Source organism: Dioscorea cayenensis, chromosome 26, assembly GCF_009730915.1.
Source record: "Dioscorea cayenensis subsp. rotundata cultivar TDr96_F1 chromosome 26, TDr96_F1_v2_PseudoChromosome.rev07_lg8_w22 25.fasta, whole genome shotgun sequence".
Taxonomy (NCBI): Eukaryota; Viridiplantae; Streptophyta; class Magnoliopsida; order Dioscoreales; family Dioscoreaceae; genus Dioscorea; species Dioscorea cayenensis.
This window is the reverse complement of record NC_052496.1, coordinates 1,288,991-1,305,124: the sequence shown is the minus strand read 5'-3', so window position 1 is coordinate 1,305,124 and position 16,134 is coordinate 1,288,991. Positions and strand designations below refer to the sequence as shown.

The window sequence follows — 16,134 nt, the reverse complement described above, 5'->3', positions numbered from 1 at the left end:
ATTTAGGGTGTGTTTGTTTGGCCGGATATAAAACTACATGTAATTGTAATTACAAAAAACATCAAAATCTTGTTTCTTTGGTTGGATTTGAGAATTTGAAAGTAGTTAGAAATGTAGTGTAGATGGATTTGGTTGGTTTTGGAACTACGTTCAAATCGGCTGTAGTTTAATCTCCAAAGTGATAAAAATAAAAATAAAATCATGATATTATTTTATCTTAATAATAAATGGTTACTATTATAATTTTTATCAATATAAAAAATTATAAATAATGTAATATATTTTTTATAATTATTAAAAATAACAATATTTTGTAATGAAAAAGATAATTTTACATTAAATTAAGTAATTATATGCATAATTATTTTAGTTACTATTAATAACAATTAATTGTGTATTTATAATTAATTAAATTTAATAATGACCCAAGGTGGGATATCCTTAGAGGGTGTTTATATCGTACTAAATACATCCAACCAAACAGCATGTTTTCAAATCCAGGATTCTAAATCCTTCCAAACAAACACAAAAATTTTTGAAATCCAAAGATTTTTCAATTCTGATCAACTAAACACCAAATTTGACTCTCCTGCATTTTCAACTCCAGAATTTACAATTACACCGTAATTGGAAATCTACTGTATTTTCAACTACATCTAACCAAACGCTACCTTAAATTTTTGGAAAATTAGAGATATGAAATGAAATTTTTTTATCTGGACTTTGGGGTGGAGATAATGATTGGTTTTTTTTTTCGGGTGATTCTGGCTTTATCAAAGAAAGATGCTATGAAGAGGGAATAGCGGTGTGGTTGGTGGTCGGTAAAAATAGGGGGAAAAAATAAAATAAAAAATTAAAAAAAAAACACCGGAAATGCACCAGAAGAGAATTAAAAAAATTGAAGTGATGTTGATGCCACGTAAGATGTCCATGTCATTGGTGCGAAATTCAGTTCAATTAGCATGACTTAATTAGGAATACGATTAGCAAGTTGTGGAAGACGTGGTCCGATGATCATGTGGCGGCTCACCCGAATCGATTACATGGTTGGACACGGGACAGATAGGATAAGTTGTGTATTCCGAGTCCCGACCTCGTCTTTCCTTATCTGAAGCCCAAAAGCGAGATGGCCGCGGAAACCGTGTGCCGCGTCTGGAGCCGATTCCTCCCGATCTCCGTTACCGAAAGCCTCATCTTCCGCCGCCGCCCCTCCACTAACGCCCTTGGGCTCCCTTGCCGCCATTCCTTTGGATTCCCTTCCAAATCCAAATCCAAATCCAAATCCCGCATCCTGATCGTTGAATACAGAGTCCCCTCCCGAATCCTCGCTGCTGCTGGATGGTTTTCCGGCTTTGGAGGGAAGAAGAAGCCGGACATCGTCAAGGCAGGGGACCCTGTCCTCCATGAACCGGCTGCTGACGTCCCTGTCGCGGACATTGGCTCTCAAAGGATAGAGGAAATCATCGAAGACATGATCGCCGCCATGAGGAACTCTCCTGGAGTCGGCCTTGCTGCTCCTCAGATCGGCGTCCCTTTGAATGTGAGCTCTGCCTTTTCAGATCATTCTTGTATATATTTTCTGCATTGCCATCTTTATGAAAATCTTCCAAGTGATTCCTACACCATTGTTAGATATTTTTCATAAGTAACTCAGACCCCTGTGATTTTGGTCACTATTAATTAAATAACTAATTTCTTCAGCTCAAACAAAACCTGTGGGGTTGTTTTCTAAGCGGAGACTGGAGGGTGATGTCTTCAGGGTGGTAAGCGAATGAAAAACTCCATCTTCCCTCGTGCGCCTTTGATGATCCCCTTTAGTATTAGGATTTGAACTCGGATCTCTTATCCTGCCCTTGCGAGTTCATATTGACTTGTATTCTATAGACAATGTTACTTAATTTGTTGCATCCCACATGAACAAGCTCTTTCTAGTTGTCAACTAAATGGAACGGTGTCATCACTCAAAGAATTTTACCACATATATTGCTATATCTCATACCTTGCCACATTCGCTTTAAGCTGTTTTCTGTTTGCAAAAATTATTAAATAGCAAAATCTTCCACAGCCATGATTTCTGATAGCAGGCCGATCAACTTTGCAACTGCTCTGTCAAGATCATCACTCCATCCATGATAATGTTGTTGTGGCAAAGGAGCTCATTTTCAGATTAAGGAATATTAGATCTAATGGGGCACTTGTCAAAATTTATTTTAAAAAAGACTTCGACATAGTTGAATTAATTAGATATGCCTTATTGATAAAATTATAAAAAGCTTTCTTTTTGAGAGACCAACCCATTTTCTTCATTTGATGGTGAAGTTATTCTCCTCAACTTGGTTATCTTGTTGAATCATAACCCTGGATGTTTGATTACCATCTTTCACGTGGATCATGAGAAGTATTGATGTATGTTGTTGCAATTTCCTTTGGAAGGGAATTGACTAGACTAAGAAATCCTTCAGGCTTGTTAGTTGTAGCCTCTTGTGCCTCCCTAGGAAGCTAGGTGGACAGGATATTCTCAATATTTTTCTCTTCATCAGCCCGTTTATAGAAAGTTGTGGTGGAAGACCCTCTGCAGCCCTTATCAGAAAATGTTCAGGCATCTCTATCATAGATGGTGTGCTCTTTCATTGATCCACACCACTAGCCTCCCACCAAAGCCTTTTTCTTTTTTGGGAGAGTTGTTTGTCAGTCCTGTGCTGTATTCCTTGCAAATGTGGTTTTGTAGGTTGGTAGTAATTCTTAGTTGTTTTTTGGTTGACTTAATGGATCCTCTTCAGCTGCCCTATGTTGTGTATCTTGGTGTAATACTCCTCTCTCTCCTTGCTTTTGTTAGCAAGCGTAATTCAAAAAATGACATCTTGGCTCCTCTTTCATGTTACTCAATTCCCTTTTCTGGAAAGGAATTGCATTGCCTCCTCTGCATGCTTTCCTTCTTTGATTAAGTTTCAGTGTCCTTTGAAGTTGACTCACAAACTTGGAACTTGATGGCCAAACATTCCTTTTCAATACAATTGCTATATTGTTTTCTTGTGAACATTAAGGTCAGTACCTCTTCCCCTCGTCCTTTTGGACGCATCTGTGTCCATTTAAGATCAAGCTTTTCATGTGGTTTGTTTTCGTCAATAAAATTTTTACTCTGGTCAGCCTTGCAAATCACAACTATGGAAACACTCACATGTTTTCTTTCCCTTTTTTTTTGGGGGGGCTGTTCAGTGGAGGAGTTGATTCCCATATCATGCTTCTTTGCTACTCTTATCTTGCAATACCTTTGTACCTTGTCCTGGGCATCTTCCTTGCCTCAAAGGATGTGAGATCTTTGGTTCTTGGTGTTTCTTGGTAATGGACAAGCCATTCCATCTAGGCTTGGGACTCACATGTCTTGTTGTTCTTTAGAATATTTGGATTAAGCGTAATAGAAGATGTTTTCATAATAAATGTGTTTATTCCAAAAGCGATCTTGATATTGATTTCAGGCTCTTATTATGGTTTAATGCAGCTCATGACTCCAAATGGCGAAAGCTTATTGAGGTTGTGTTCCTGGTAAAGAGGAGCCACTCCATCTGTAATACCCTAACAGCCCATTGTTCGAGAGTGGACATGACTACGAAATTTCTGAGTAGTTTGCCTTTATGTTTTATTGGATCATTTTTAACGGTCCACTTTTATTTGCTTTGTATAGCCTCACGAACTCTTTCTAGTTTTAACACAAATATGAGTTTATCTGCCTTTGGTCCTTGCTCTTTGACTTTAGATTTTAAAACACAAAAGGCATAATCAGACTTATTGAATTTAGCACAAATTTATACTAACGGTTTACCCAAACGTTAGTAAGGCCCATTTAAAAATCCCATTGGGTATGAGATGTTTTTGGGATTTAAAAACAAAAGTTAAAACTCGAATGAATTTAGGATGAGTTTGGAATTTGACCCTTGGTTATTCACTACCTGAACCCGTTTATATATATATTTCAAGTGTATCCGGCATAGAATCAGTGAAAACCGAAATCTGCAAACTAAATATTTATATGTAAATATATCTACTTAAGACTATATATACACATATATAATCAGAATGCTTCATTAGTATTGTTATCTAAAATCTTTAGCCCAATTAGTTTGTTACCATAATTTGAACAACTTCCTTTTTTCCTAATTTTTATATTATTCCTTAAAGCTTGTTGACCCTTATTTCCTATAATCAAAGTTGAACAAATATATCACCTTATTTGACATTTAGCAACACCTCAACAGGTTAAAATCTTTTAGATTTGTCATTTTTTTATATCTTTTTATTTCTTATCCTATAAATCTTTGTTTGAATTTTTGAAAATGAATTTATTTAGTAAGGTTATGATTATTAGAAATTAGTGTATATTAAGTTTCTAAAGGCTTTTTATTGTTTTTTTTTTCAGTTTAAAACATTGAATGGGTTTGGAACAGGTTTACCGGCTTTGTGATGGGACAGATTTGGAATTTAAATAGTGACTATAAACAAGTTTGGGTTTGAAATATTAAAGCGGGTTTAGGTTTGGACTTGTTTTTTTCACAAGTTCCTGCGACATTACCAGATATATCAATTGTAGGTTAAGCAGATTATCACTGACTCATTTATCAAACTGTTACGAGTGCCTTGGTCTTGAATTATCTGACAGCATTATGCTAAGGATATTTGCATAATTTAGGAAATTGTCAAGGCTGGTCATATTCACAAGACACTAGAAATCCATGCCCATTGTATTTATTGTGTTTTCCATTCTCTTCTTTCTTGTATTTGCTATATATATTATTTTTGCTTGAAAAGCTTAAACTGCATGGTTCATCACTATGCCAAATTTAATTTTCATCACTAACAATTTGGAGTTGTTTGTTGATACATTTTGAAATATTAATTTCTGATGGCAGATAATTGTCCTGGAGGATACAAAACAATACATTAGTTACGCATCTAGGAAAGAAATTGAAATGCAAGACCGTCGCTCATTTGATCTTCTTGTAAGTTGATCTTTAGGCCCAGTTGTTAGAGAACCTTCAGCTAACTTATCCTCTATCATTTTGATATTAGGTCGTAATTTTCCTGACACAGGTCATATTGAACCCAAAGCTGAAGAAGAAGGGAACAAAAACAGCACTTTTCTTTGAAGGATGTCTTAGGTAGGCTGTAGGCATATTACAACTTTGTGATTTTTTATTCTTGTTATGCAATATCATATGATCAAATTTTTCTGATTTCAGACGTAAGTTATGATGATATCTAATGTGTGCCATATTTCAAAGGATTCGTCCTTGTTATTGGTTGCTTGAGGGTACATGTTCGAAAAGTCAAAACAGAAAAAGGAAATTCTGTTCGTTTGATTAAATTTCATTATCTATTGTATTCCTAATGCATTTTTGAAGGAAAATTCTATTTACATTCGCAACACATGGCTCCTGTACTTTTGGTTTTGACTGGGTCATTAATACTTTCTCTCATTGATTTTAATTATTTGAATGTGACATGTGAATCTTCTTCACCAGTGTAGATGGATTTAGGGCTGTGGTTGAGCGTCACCTTGAAGTTGAAGTCACTGGATTAGACCGCAGTGGGCGTCCTATCAAAATAGATGCAGCTGGTTGGCAAGCTCGTATACTACAGCATGAGTGTGATCATCTTGATGGAACAATCTTTGTGGACAAAATGGTGCCGAGGACATTCAGGACTGTAGAAAATTTGGATCTGCCGCTCCCTATGGGATGTCCAAAACTAGGTGTTCAATGAATTATCTTTTACATGACCTGTGGAACTGGAATCACTTTGAGTAGCAAAGAGGTTGTTAATTGTGTACCTTTCAAACTCGCAAAGATGAATTCTGTCATTGGCCATGGAAATATTAAGCTGAGATGCAAAAGCTGCCTGATAAAGTGATCTGCAACATGGGAATGGATTAACAAGGTACTGATTTTTGTTTAGCGAATGATTACATTGCTTGGAGCTGCCGCTCAAATAGCAACAACTGATGATCATATTATCAACAGGTAGGGCCTGTAATTAATTGCTGCACTTGGATTGGAGTTGACTGACAGTTGGTGCTGTATTATTGGTCAGTTTCCTCATCAAATGGCAGGGCTGGGATTCTCTTGTGTTGTCAATTAATTTTGCAAAACATTTGTCACTTAGTGGAGACCATGCTAGCAAAACTGACTGTAAATTTCTAGAAAATAAAAATAAAATTTTACGTTACCATTGTAGAATGCCATATTTGAAAGGCAACCAGTCAGACACATTCTAATGGTAAAGATTAATCACAGAAGATTTTTTTGACTCATCGATCTCCAGGATCAAACCTGGCCCTCATATTAGATGGCACTATTTGGAAGAATAGGGACTATATCATAAACCGTGATAAAGAGCTTCACATGAGGTAGTGAAATTCATATTCTCACAGCAGCATACTGGGATGCTGGGAAACCATTTGTTTTGTTCAGACTGAGGTGACCAGAGCTTGAAAGGCAGGAGGGTGGATGAACCAGACCAAAACTAAGGCCTGATGCTTTCCAGCAATAAGAAGTCGGCTCCCCTCCAGAAAAGGCTAAATATATGTCCTCCAAGAATATTCTCTCACAGGGGAAACTATCACTGCAAACAAATTTTATGGCGTTCTCCGTAGCTGATGTACCTTTGATGCCTATAAATGAAACATCCTCCACCTTAACAGCAGATGTCTGCATGCACACGCAAAAATAAACTCAACAAAAATTAATTCCATTAATATTTTGGGAAAAAAGAATGCAGTCAGCAAAGTTTATAACCTGGTTTGCACATTGGTGCGGAGAATCACAGTAGTATTGATCTATGATGATTGGATTTGAAACATTCCTCATGAAAATATTGTGGAAAATTATATTGCTGACAAAACCACATCCCCCCTAGACAAACGCAGAACAAACACTCACAATAATTACAACCAAAACCGATTCCTTTCAATTGAGCATAAACAATCAATTGTCTTATAGTACCTGCCATGTCTTGATTCTTACACCATTTTCAGTGTTGGAGATACATGCACCATCAACTCGCACGTCGTGCACTTGAGAAAGTGACCTAGATTTGCCCAAGCTGCCAATACTGATATTCAGAGTATTTAGTATTTCGTGTTACAGCCTGCCTGCTATTTTAATGAGCACAGGGCCAAAGCTAAGAGTTCTACCTTATGCCATGGCCAGGCCCACATGCAATATTCCTTATGCGGACATTAGATGAATTGCTGACCACAGAAATGCAATCATCTCCTGCAATAAGAGGATACAACCATATTCAACAAGATTGCACATGTCTGCAGCAGACATGTGAGAAAAAGTATATGAAATTGATGCATTCATTTGTTCAAAACCCTTTATCAAACTAAGCAAGAGGATGATTCAACTTGCTGCTAAAGAAAACATCTTTTCTTTGGTTTAATAATGGATGGAGGTATTGAATCTGATTTAAACTTGAAAATCTGTTTCAACTACATGATTCACATAACCAGACTATAACATGAATTACTTACCATGACACACCCAGAAAAGTCACTCCATAACCTCTATACAGACAGACATACACATATGGACTGTCAATTAGATTCCTCTAACCAAACTTCCTCATAGTTTACCGGAAGTATTTGATTGAGCTCAGCAGGTGCTCAGTTGGATTTAGTATCATGCTCTCACATTAAGAATGCATACAGACACACACATGCACGCATGGCTAAATAATGCAACAAAAAGGATAACCTACTCCTAAGATTTTGAGATGCCAAGCTGATGGATCAAGAATGAAGATACAAATAATAGCGGTCATATTCATGGAAGCACATTGATCTGAAAACAGAGAATCTTTGCAATATTCAGATATTTGAATGAATCTCCTCCATCTGCATACAATTGTGCAAAAGTGGGAAAAAAAACTGAAGAAAATGTCTTGGAACTGCATAATGGGTATAGATTGCAGAAAGCAAGAGCATTTTAACCTGTTTCAATGGTACTATCTTGAATTTCAACAGAGGTAGATGCGCTTATGTGTATTCCATCAGTATTTGGACTATATGGAGGTGCAACCAATTTCATTCGAGATGCTTTAACATGAAAGCAGTTAGTGAATGACATATGCATCTGCTGGCTATTCATCAGAGTCAATTCTTGGATAATAAGATGCTTGGTTCTGTGGAAAGTAATTGCCTGCATCATAGCACATCTGCAGTGTAAAAAAACCCACTAAAAATGGAACAAGGATTGCTGTAGTAAAGCATTGAATACAAAAGACCACTGACCGTTGGCGCATGTTGGCATGGCTGCAAAGATGAATTAAGACAGCTTCAGATTTTCAATTTTTTCAATCTTTTTGCTAAACTGATTAATATTGATGTGATGGAAAACAAAACAGGTCAGCAGATGTGTGTCACAATATTTTCAAGAATTGAGAGGTTACTTTTGTTCTGTTGATCTTGCAAGATTGAGACCACCACTTCTGACCCATGCCATTAATTGTGCCTCCACCTGTGACAATTAGCCTCCGTATTCCATGAAAATAAAGCCATTTCCGTGTATTTTGACCATCCCAGATCTTAGGATCTGGTGGAGCAATGATAGTTCCCATGATCTATTCAACAAACACTAAACATAAATAATCCTCAACATAGATCATGCTTACAGATAAAGTGCAGCAGCATCATACCAACAATGTGAGCTTTGATTTACAAGGGCCCGCAAAATCAATGGGTTTCACCAGATACACTTTCCCTGCTGGAATTTCAATAATTCTCTTGTAAGGTGAAGAACATGCAAACAGCCAAGCATCTCCAAATGCCTAAAAGAAGGAGAATCATCTTGTTAATATCACAAACAGGCAAGCATTTGAAAGAGTTGGTCGTCTTCATGCACACTAGGGACGTGATAAGTGTGAGCATATGGCGGAATGAGGGCAACCCTTTCATTCCACTGTGTGAAATTCCTATCAACAACCACAGGTATTTCAACTAATTAGTAAGAGAAAGTTCCAAATCAATGATGCAAAGTAATACCCCTCTTACCATGTGATTTTTCAATAGACTAAGCGATTAGTTATCATTATGGTATCATTGACAACTGAAGAACCATGAATGGAAAGTAATTAGTTAACCTCCTCCGCATATACACATTGATATAGATAATAATCCTCGCTCTTTATATATATATATATATATATATATATAAAGATGCATATTGATGATCGTTGCAATGTTTGTCACTGGATTTGGTTTTTACCATCTATAAATGGAAAACAAAATCAAAAAACGGAAGATGGCACCTTAGTGTCGTCAGTGTAGCCATCCCCTTTGGCGCCGAAATCGTCCACGGAGACAGACCGACCCTCAGAGGAGGAACCTGGGAGCTCTTGGATCAGAGGATTGAAGCCAGCGAGCTCCAAGGTCGACCAACAGAGAAAAAGGAGCAGGAGCATAGGCAGATGGAAGAATGCCATCAACTTGGGACTTTTTAACGTATTTATTGGGGGTGTGATGGATGTTGTTTGCTGGGGAGTGGGGGTTGGTTATTAAGCAGCAACCCGAGTGTGTTAGTTCTAGGGATCGTGTTTGTTGGGTTCTTCAAGCTCCACTCCAGGAAGCGGAGAACGGAAGAACAGAGACCTGAGCGGAAGAGGGAAAGGGCATCTTCCTAGAAAGTAGAAATAGAAGCAGCAGCCAGCAGGCACAGGCAGCAGAGGGAGGGGTTTGGATTCTTAGGAATAGCCGAATAGGAAGGATAGGAGGATGGTGACGAGCGTGAATCAGGGTGCTGAGCCGTGCCATGTGAAAATGGATCCCAAATAACACACTCCTTATTCACATAGACCCCCGTGCCATATGAATCAGTAGCACATGACACTCTTTATTCGCACTATAAGCATGGTCGTCGTCATTCAATCCATAGATGATCTGCTCATCCCATCTACTTACCTGTCCGTTTCTCCTACCACCAGCTCTGCTTGAGCCCATGTCTGCCTCAGCTAAGCTTCCCTCTGCATGATTCTTTTCCTCCGGCCACTTCCTCCTGTATCTAACTGTTAATACTACTATACATGCTGCTTAAATCATTTAATTATCTTCTACAAAGTTGGCTCACTGTTGCTAAATCCCACTGGATTTCGAAATTTTTATTTCTTTATAAATTTTAATGATACAAGTTTCTTTGGATGACATCATCGTCGCAATTAATACACAATCATGACCATCAGACCATTTGTTAAATTGCCAACCAATGCCAACACTAGCTAGAGGCCTTGAAAATCATCAGAGCAACCTAGTCTTGTATCTCCGGTTGGTGAATGATTTGGTTGGCTACAACCGAACTATATGTCACACTAAAAAATGGATAATGAATAGTCAAGATTCAAAAGCTGACTCAGCGGAGTAGGCTGATTTTAGGGGAACAATATCAACTATAAAAGATATTTAGATTAACTTTCTGTTTACAAATCATATCAATTGACTCCGGCATACTCACTAATTATACATGTGCTCTTTGATCAGTGATTTTCAAATTCGGCGGAGATGACTTGATCTTTTGATCTTTGTGTATTATTTTTAAAATAAAAATAAATAATTTTCCTTTTTTTTTTTTTAATAAAGTGAAAACCACGAATTTAATCTCTGCATATTCAACTAAAGCCTTTTTTAAAAAAAAATCTCTGCATATTCAACTAGGTGTTTCATATCTTATAATTAATAAGAAAACAAATTCATTTTTTTTTTTGGTAAGGCCGCCAAACAAAACCTTCTGACTAGGTGAAAAAGCTTTTTTAAGTGTGTGCGCGCGTGGCATCTAGTTGGATGGTACGGGCCGCTTTCATGATGAGTTAACAAATTGACTAATTGTCAACATGAGTGGCAGAAATTCACTGCCCATCGGTTTCCCTTTGGCCGAGTCTACAGGATTCCTTATGCTTGAAAAAACTATACGATTCTTCTTGTAGTCCATCAAACTCCAGTGGCGAGAGGAAAATATTGGAGATTGGAGTAGGGAGAGGAGAGATTTAAAAACAAAAAGAAGGAAGAGATGGTTTTTGTTGAGGCCCCCGCCTTGTAAGTCTTCACAAATGTGAAGCGTGGAGACATGAAGATAAGATGACGCATGCGGCACACTAAAGTGTTCCTCAACTCACCTTACGCAGATTAGATTTGAGAGCATTATGTTATGTGTGCTTGGACAGGTGCCATTTTAACCTGCAGAGAACATGAGAAGGTAGAACCAGACAGATTTGATCATGCATCCATTGCCTACTCATAACCAACATGCTGCCGGAACAACCACTACTTAGTGTAGTGGTATGTTACTTGGATAGTGAATGGGCTAATCCAGCATCGAATCCCTGTGTTGGCAATACTGTGCATATACTGAAGATACTCTAAAAATACTGTAGTGGTACTGTTTATTCATTGTTCACCGGTCCCCCTCTGGGAGGATGTCATTTCTCTCCCCTCCAAAGTTGCAAGGCAGTGGAGATTTATTAACTTAGTTTGATTCTTGAAATATCTTCTGGGCATACACATGGTAAGAATCTAATTGTCCCGTGTGACGTCTGACCGAGTTAATAAATTTCTATAGGGTTGTTAAGTCGTCGTAACTTGTGCATTTTCGTATCTGTCTGTCTCTTGACACCCCCATTGTAGGACGGCGCTTGTCACCTTTGTTAAAAAAAAAAAAAAACTTAATTAGTTTGTGCTCGCGGTGAGTGTCATTCATGATGAAGACCACAAAATAGTCCCTAGTTTCTGCCTCTCTCTTCTCTAGCTTGACAACATATATAAGAGCAATGCTATTCATCCCGATGGATGTTTCCGAATTCATCTCCCAAACGACGTGGCGACCCACGTGACTACATGAATTCCTTTTTCTCTCTTTCCTCGTCAGCTTAACTCTCTCATTTTAATGTAAAAAAAATTAAAAAATAAAAAGAAGAGAGAAACATCTGGTCAAAGTGACCGGGCCCTACCTCATCTCATCCCCCTTCTCCATCTCCCATCTCCCGGCCATCTCCCATCTTTCTGTGGTTTGTCTCCAAGTTTTGTATCTTTGAGGTTTTCTTCGTCTTTTTCCTCCTCCATCGGTAATGGTGGTTTGGTTTTAGGAGATTGGAGTCGAAGGCGACCTGTGGAGAGGAACGCCATCGATGGTCTCCATCCGAAGGTATGTAGAGGTTTCCAAATCCCCATTTTTTTTTTCAGGGATTTCCTTTATTGTGAAGTTCATCAGTGTTGCTTTGATCGGATTGATAAGAATTTTGGATTTTTTGTTTTTTGTTTTACCTGATTTGATGAAAAAAATGTTGATTTGCAGATGAGCCTTCGCATTTGAAAGTCTGTGAAATGGTGGGAAAAGGGACTGCAACCTAACATGAAGGAGGTCCAATCAGCACAAGACCTTGTTGATTCTTTGTTGAACGCTGATAACAAGCTTGTCATTGTTGATTTCTACTCCCCTGGTTGTGGAGGCTGCAAAGCTCTCCATCCCAAGGTAGTTCCATTACATTTGAATTTAAAAAAAAAATTATCTTTTTTGTTTGCTGAATTATGTTTGGAATGATATATACTTCTTGTTTGCGGATTTGCCAGTTTGCAGAGTTGAATCCAGATGTTCTGTTCCTCCAAGTGAACTATGAAGAGCATAAGTCAATGTGTTATAGTTTGAATGTCCATGTTCTTCCCTTCTTTAGGTTCTACAACTTGAAACAAATGCTTGTTCCTGCATCAGATGATGTTGCAGAAGCAACTCCCATCAGCCCAATGTTCTCTCCAACAAGAGTCCTTAAAGGTTCTGAGGATAAGGTTTTTAGCAAACTTTGATAAAATAGAGGAGATGGCTCACTGTCATCCCACATTGTCATTTTGCTCTCCCTATTGTACAGTTTGTTACCTGTAAACCTTGTCAGATGAATATTATGAAGAAAATGTTGTGCCTTTGTTCTTCATTTCTAATACCAATGGATGAGCTTTGTATCATTGAGAAATCAATGTTATCAGAAATATATCTTTCTTTTTGTGCTAAATTACCTCTCTTTACCATGTGTATGGTTGTTTTTCACTGTGGATGAACTGGAACTGAATACAGACCACAGAAAGATGGGAGATAGCCGGGAGATGGCCGGGAGATGGAGAAGGGGGATGAGATGAGGTAGGGCCCGGTCACTTTGACCAGATGTTTCTCTCTTCTTTTTATTTTTTAATTTTTTTTACATTAAAATGAGAGAGTTAAGCTGACGAAAAGAGAGAAAAAGGAATTCATGTAGTCACGTGGGTCGCCACGTCGTTCGGGAGATGAATTCGAGAACATTCATCGGGATGAATAGCATTGCTCCATATATAATGGATAACAGATTAACACTGGATTTCTTTCCCTTCCAAACCAAGTAGAGGACCCTATTTGATTTCTTTTCATCATCTTCATCATTAATTACTAGTTTACGAGCGTTATTCAATCAAAAAGACAGACTATATATATATTTTTAAATATATTCGGAGGTCACTTATTTAAATAACTTGGATGAAGAGAGCCTTAATTCTACAAGGTGAGTGACACGATTGAAATCTTTAAATATATCATAAAAAAGGATAGACGCATCCAACCCAGGTGAGATGACAGCAACACCCATGAGCATTGCTACAAATTGTTAATAAACAAATCAAACATCGTTAAAATATCTTCTATCATCTTAGCCTTTATTTTATTGATTAATTAATTTTAATAAGCTTAACCGCTTTGTCTCTCCTCCCATCAAGTTTACCCAACATCACAATCACAAACAAAACCGCAGAAGACAGAGAAAAGCACCGAGGAGGAAAGAGGAAGAAGGAAGAAAGTTGAGCAATTATGTATGTAATGAAAAGTATATATATGTACGGCCTTGTTGTTTATTTAAATAACTGTAAGAAGAAGAGAAAATTAAGCATCCATTCCATTTACAAATTGCACAAGAGGGAGGGAGAGAGAATAAATTCAGCAGCTTCCCTCAATTCTGAAAGGCCAAAAGAGGAAAAGGGAAATTGATTTTATGTATGTATACTGTAATAGTTATCACTGGAAGAAGAAGAAGAAGAAGATGTAATTCATATATACAAGGACTTTTTTCAGGTGTTGCGCTTGGTGCTGCGAGGATTGGATTTCTTGGATCCCTTGGACTTGCGGAAAACGCCGCAAAATCCACAAGCGGAGACCTTGGGAGAAGGTGGGTCAAAGGTCGGCTCGACCCCCATGGTTCGGAACCCTCGGCCACCGCCGTTCGATAAGCTGCGCTCCATCATTCCGGTGGATCCGACGCTGCGGGACTGCCTCAGTTCTGGGCCCTCCCTGTTCTTGTCGTTGCCACCCTTGCCTTGGTTCAGGTTACCTGAGAACCTCTCCTCCCATACCAACCCAGATGACCCTGACCTCCTAAATGTCTCCGTAGATCTCTGCAGACCAGCCATACTTGAAACTTGAAAGCAGCTTCCCACTGATTTGATTGACTATTAAATGCCTGCAGTTGTTCTATATGCGCACAAGCCACATACTCATGGTCATAGGTGATAATAATATATATGATAATGCCATATTTAACTCTAGATTACATACGAAATACATACAAACACACACAGGTGCACTTCACTGACGGACAGATGAGAAACACACACTACTGTATCATCAGTAGGGACGGAGCTTGAAGTAGGCGAAGTAGATGAGAAATCTCCGATCCTCTTGGAGACTCAACCCAACAGGGACGGGGATTCCCTAATTCCCCCCTATATGGGAATGGAGACAATGTCAATCCGTCCCTATTTCCTAAATGGAGATGGGGCGAGGAATGTCCTCCCTGCCCTGCAGAGATTCCCGACCCGATAAAAATTATATATATATATATATATAATTGTTCCCAACATTACAAAATCCAAAACCCTAAATAATGATTTAAATAATTTTAATTTTAAATTGTACTCCCTGTTTATATGAATTCCAAATTTTATGTTTTGCTCTAATTGAAAACTATTTGGAGTTATATATACAAATATATATATATATATATATATATATATATATATATATATATATATATATATATATATATATATATAAGTTTTTATATGTTGGTTTGACAAATTTGTTAAACTATATATATATTGAGTAGTTTTCATGTTTTTCATATATGGATCTATGTTGAATAGCTTTTATATTTTTCATAGATGTATTGGTATTAAATTTCTTTTTTTAAAATTTAAAATTTATAAGTAAAGTACTAAAATGCAATAGGGTTAGGGTCAGAACGCGGGTTAGGGTGTTTGTGCTTATGTTGGGGGATTGAGGAGGCATGTTCCTCGTTTTTTCAGTTGTGTTGTGTTTTCTATTTTTTCTGTCTATTTCTGGTTCTTTCGTCATTACTACGCCTACTGGTATGGTGTCTGCTGTTGTTCTGTCTCCGCCGTCTCTGATGTGGGGTTTGTTGTTTGTTCTCTCCTTTCTTTAATTGAAGTGGTTTATTGACATTTTCAAAAAATAAAATAAAATGCAATAGCAATGTTTGCAAATGAGGAATCCCTGTGGGGATCCCTATGGGGATGAAATCCCCTCAGGGACAGGGATGGAGGAGCAATTTCCCTAGTTGGGGAATTGGGGACTCGGAATCCCCGTCCCCACTATTGGCGGAGATGGGAGCGAGGAGGGGCCTCCCCACCCCCACCTTACCCTGTTACCAGCCCTAAGGCGAAGGGGGCCATTGCCTTTTTTTATAAGTAAACTATTAATTTATTAGAACACAAGAAAGCAACAATTACAAACCAAAACAGCTAACACAAACAGCAAAACTAAATAAATACGATGTCCATCGGGAGTAAAAACAATAACATAGACAAAAACAATGATACCGAGCATAAAAAGGTTCTCCTCTCATGAGAAACAAAAAAACTCTAAGGGTGCATTTAGTTCATGGAATAGAAAGGGGATGAAATTATAAGAATAGAAATGAGAATGAAAACTGTTTGGTTAGCAGAATATTTTTATTGGAAATGAAAAAAGTATGCTGAATGTGATAAAATTACTTTTATATCTTTGATATACATAAATCCAATTACATATGATTAATGATAAATAATTTTTTGTTTTTAAAAATATT

General features: G+C 37.7%; 4 protein-coding genes across 7 annotated transcripts; 3 read left to right on the top strand and 1 right to left on the bottom strand.

Annotated features, from left to right (window-relative positions):
• Positions 1 to 1,087: 1,087 nt before the first annotated feature.
• LOC120253061 (peptide deformylase 1A, chloroplastic) lies at positions 1,088 to 6,391 on the top strand. The gene is made up of 5 exons (XM_039261319.1): positions 1,088 to 1,540; positions 4,905 to 4,994; positions 5,086 to 5,153; positions 5,517 to 5,931; positions 6,015 to 6,391. The coding sequence occupies exons 1-4, from the start codon at positions 1,127 to 1,129 to the stop codon at positions 5,755 to 5,757; spliced, it is 813 nt and encodes a 270-aa protein (XP_039117253.1). The 5' UTR covers positions 1,088 to 1,126; the 3' UTR covers positions 5,758 to 5,931; positions 6,015 to 6,391.
• Positions 6,392 to 6,396: 5 nt separating this feature from the next.
• LOC120253060 (probable polygalacturonase At1g80170) lies at positions 6,397 to 10,052 on the bottom strand. 2 transcript variants are annotated; one of them, XM_039261318.1, is made up of 10 exons: positions 9,304 to 9,444; positions 8,861 to 8,967; positions 8,692 to 8,759; positions 8,446 to 8,616; positions 8,288 to 8,308; positions 7,988 to 8,195; positions 7,187 to 7,268; positions 6,996 to 7,104; positions 6,789 to 6,905; positions 6,397 to 6,701 (listed from the first exon to the last, which is right to left on the bottom strand). In XM_039261318.1, exons 1-10 carry the CDS (start codon positions 9,324 to 9,326, stop codon positions 6,411 to 6,413), a joined length of 1,197 nt encoding a protein of 398 aa, XP_039117252.1. In that variant the 5' UTR covers positions 9,327 to 9,444; the 3' UTR covers positions 6,397 to 6,410. The 2 variants fall into 2 exon arrangements, with proteins under 2 accessions (XP_039117252.1, XP_039117251.1); XM_039261317.1 differs by lacking the exon at positions 8,861 to 8,967 and having other exon boundaries at positions 8,692 to 8,823; positions 9,304 to 10,052.
• Positions 10,053 to 11,961: 1,909 nt separating this feature from the next.
• LOC120253062 (thioredoxin-like 1-2, chloroplastic) lies at positions 11,962 to 13,026 on the top strand. 3 transcript variants are annotated; one of them, XR_005534200.1, is made up of 4 exons: positions 11,972 to 12,045; positions 12,124 to 12,182; positions 12,333 to 12,509; positions 12,608 to 13,025. XR_005534200.1 is itself a non-coding variant. In XM_039261321.1 (3 exons), the coding sequence occupies exons 2-3, from the start codon at positions 12,390 to 12,392 to the stop codon at positions 12,836 to 12,838; spliced, it is 360 nt and encodes a 119-aa protein (XP_039117255.1). In that variant the 5' UTR covers positions 11,962 to 12,182; positions 12,333 to 12,389; the 3' UTR covers positions 12,839 to 13,017. The 3 variants fall into 3 exon arrangements, 2 of the variants coding, with proteins under 2 accessions (XP_039117255.1, XP_039117254.1); XM_039261321.1 differs by having other exon boundaries at positions 11,962 to 12,182; positions 12,599 to 13,017; XM_039261320.1 differs by lacking the exons at positions 11,972 to 12,045; positions 12,124 to 12,182 and having other exon boundaries at positions 12,341 to 12,509; positions 12,608 to 13,026.
• An 836-nt stretch (positions 13,027 to 13,862) lies between these two features.
• LOC120253221 lies at positions 13,863 to 14,872 on the top strand. Its single transcript, XM_039261547.1, has 2 exons — positions 13,863 to 13,868; positions 14,064 to 14,872. The coding sequence occupies exons 1-2, from the start codon at positions 13,863 to 13,865 to the stop codon at positions 14,469 to 14,471; spliced, it is 414 nt and encodes a 137-aa protein (XP_039117481.1). The 3' UTR covers positions 14,472 to 14,872.
• Positions 14,873 to 16,134: the final 1,262 nt, after the last annotated feature.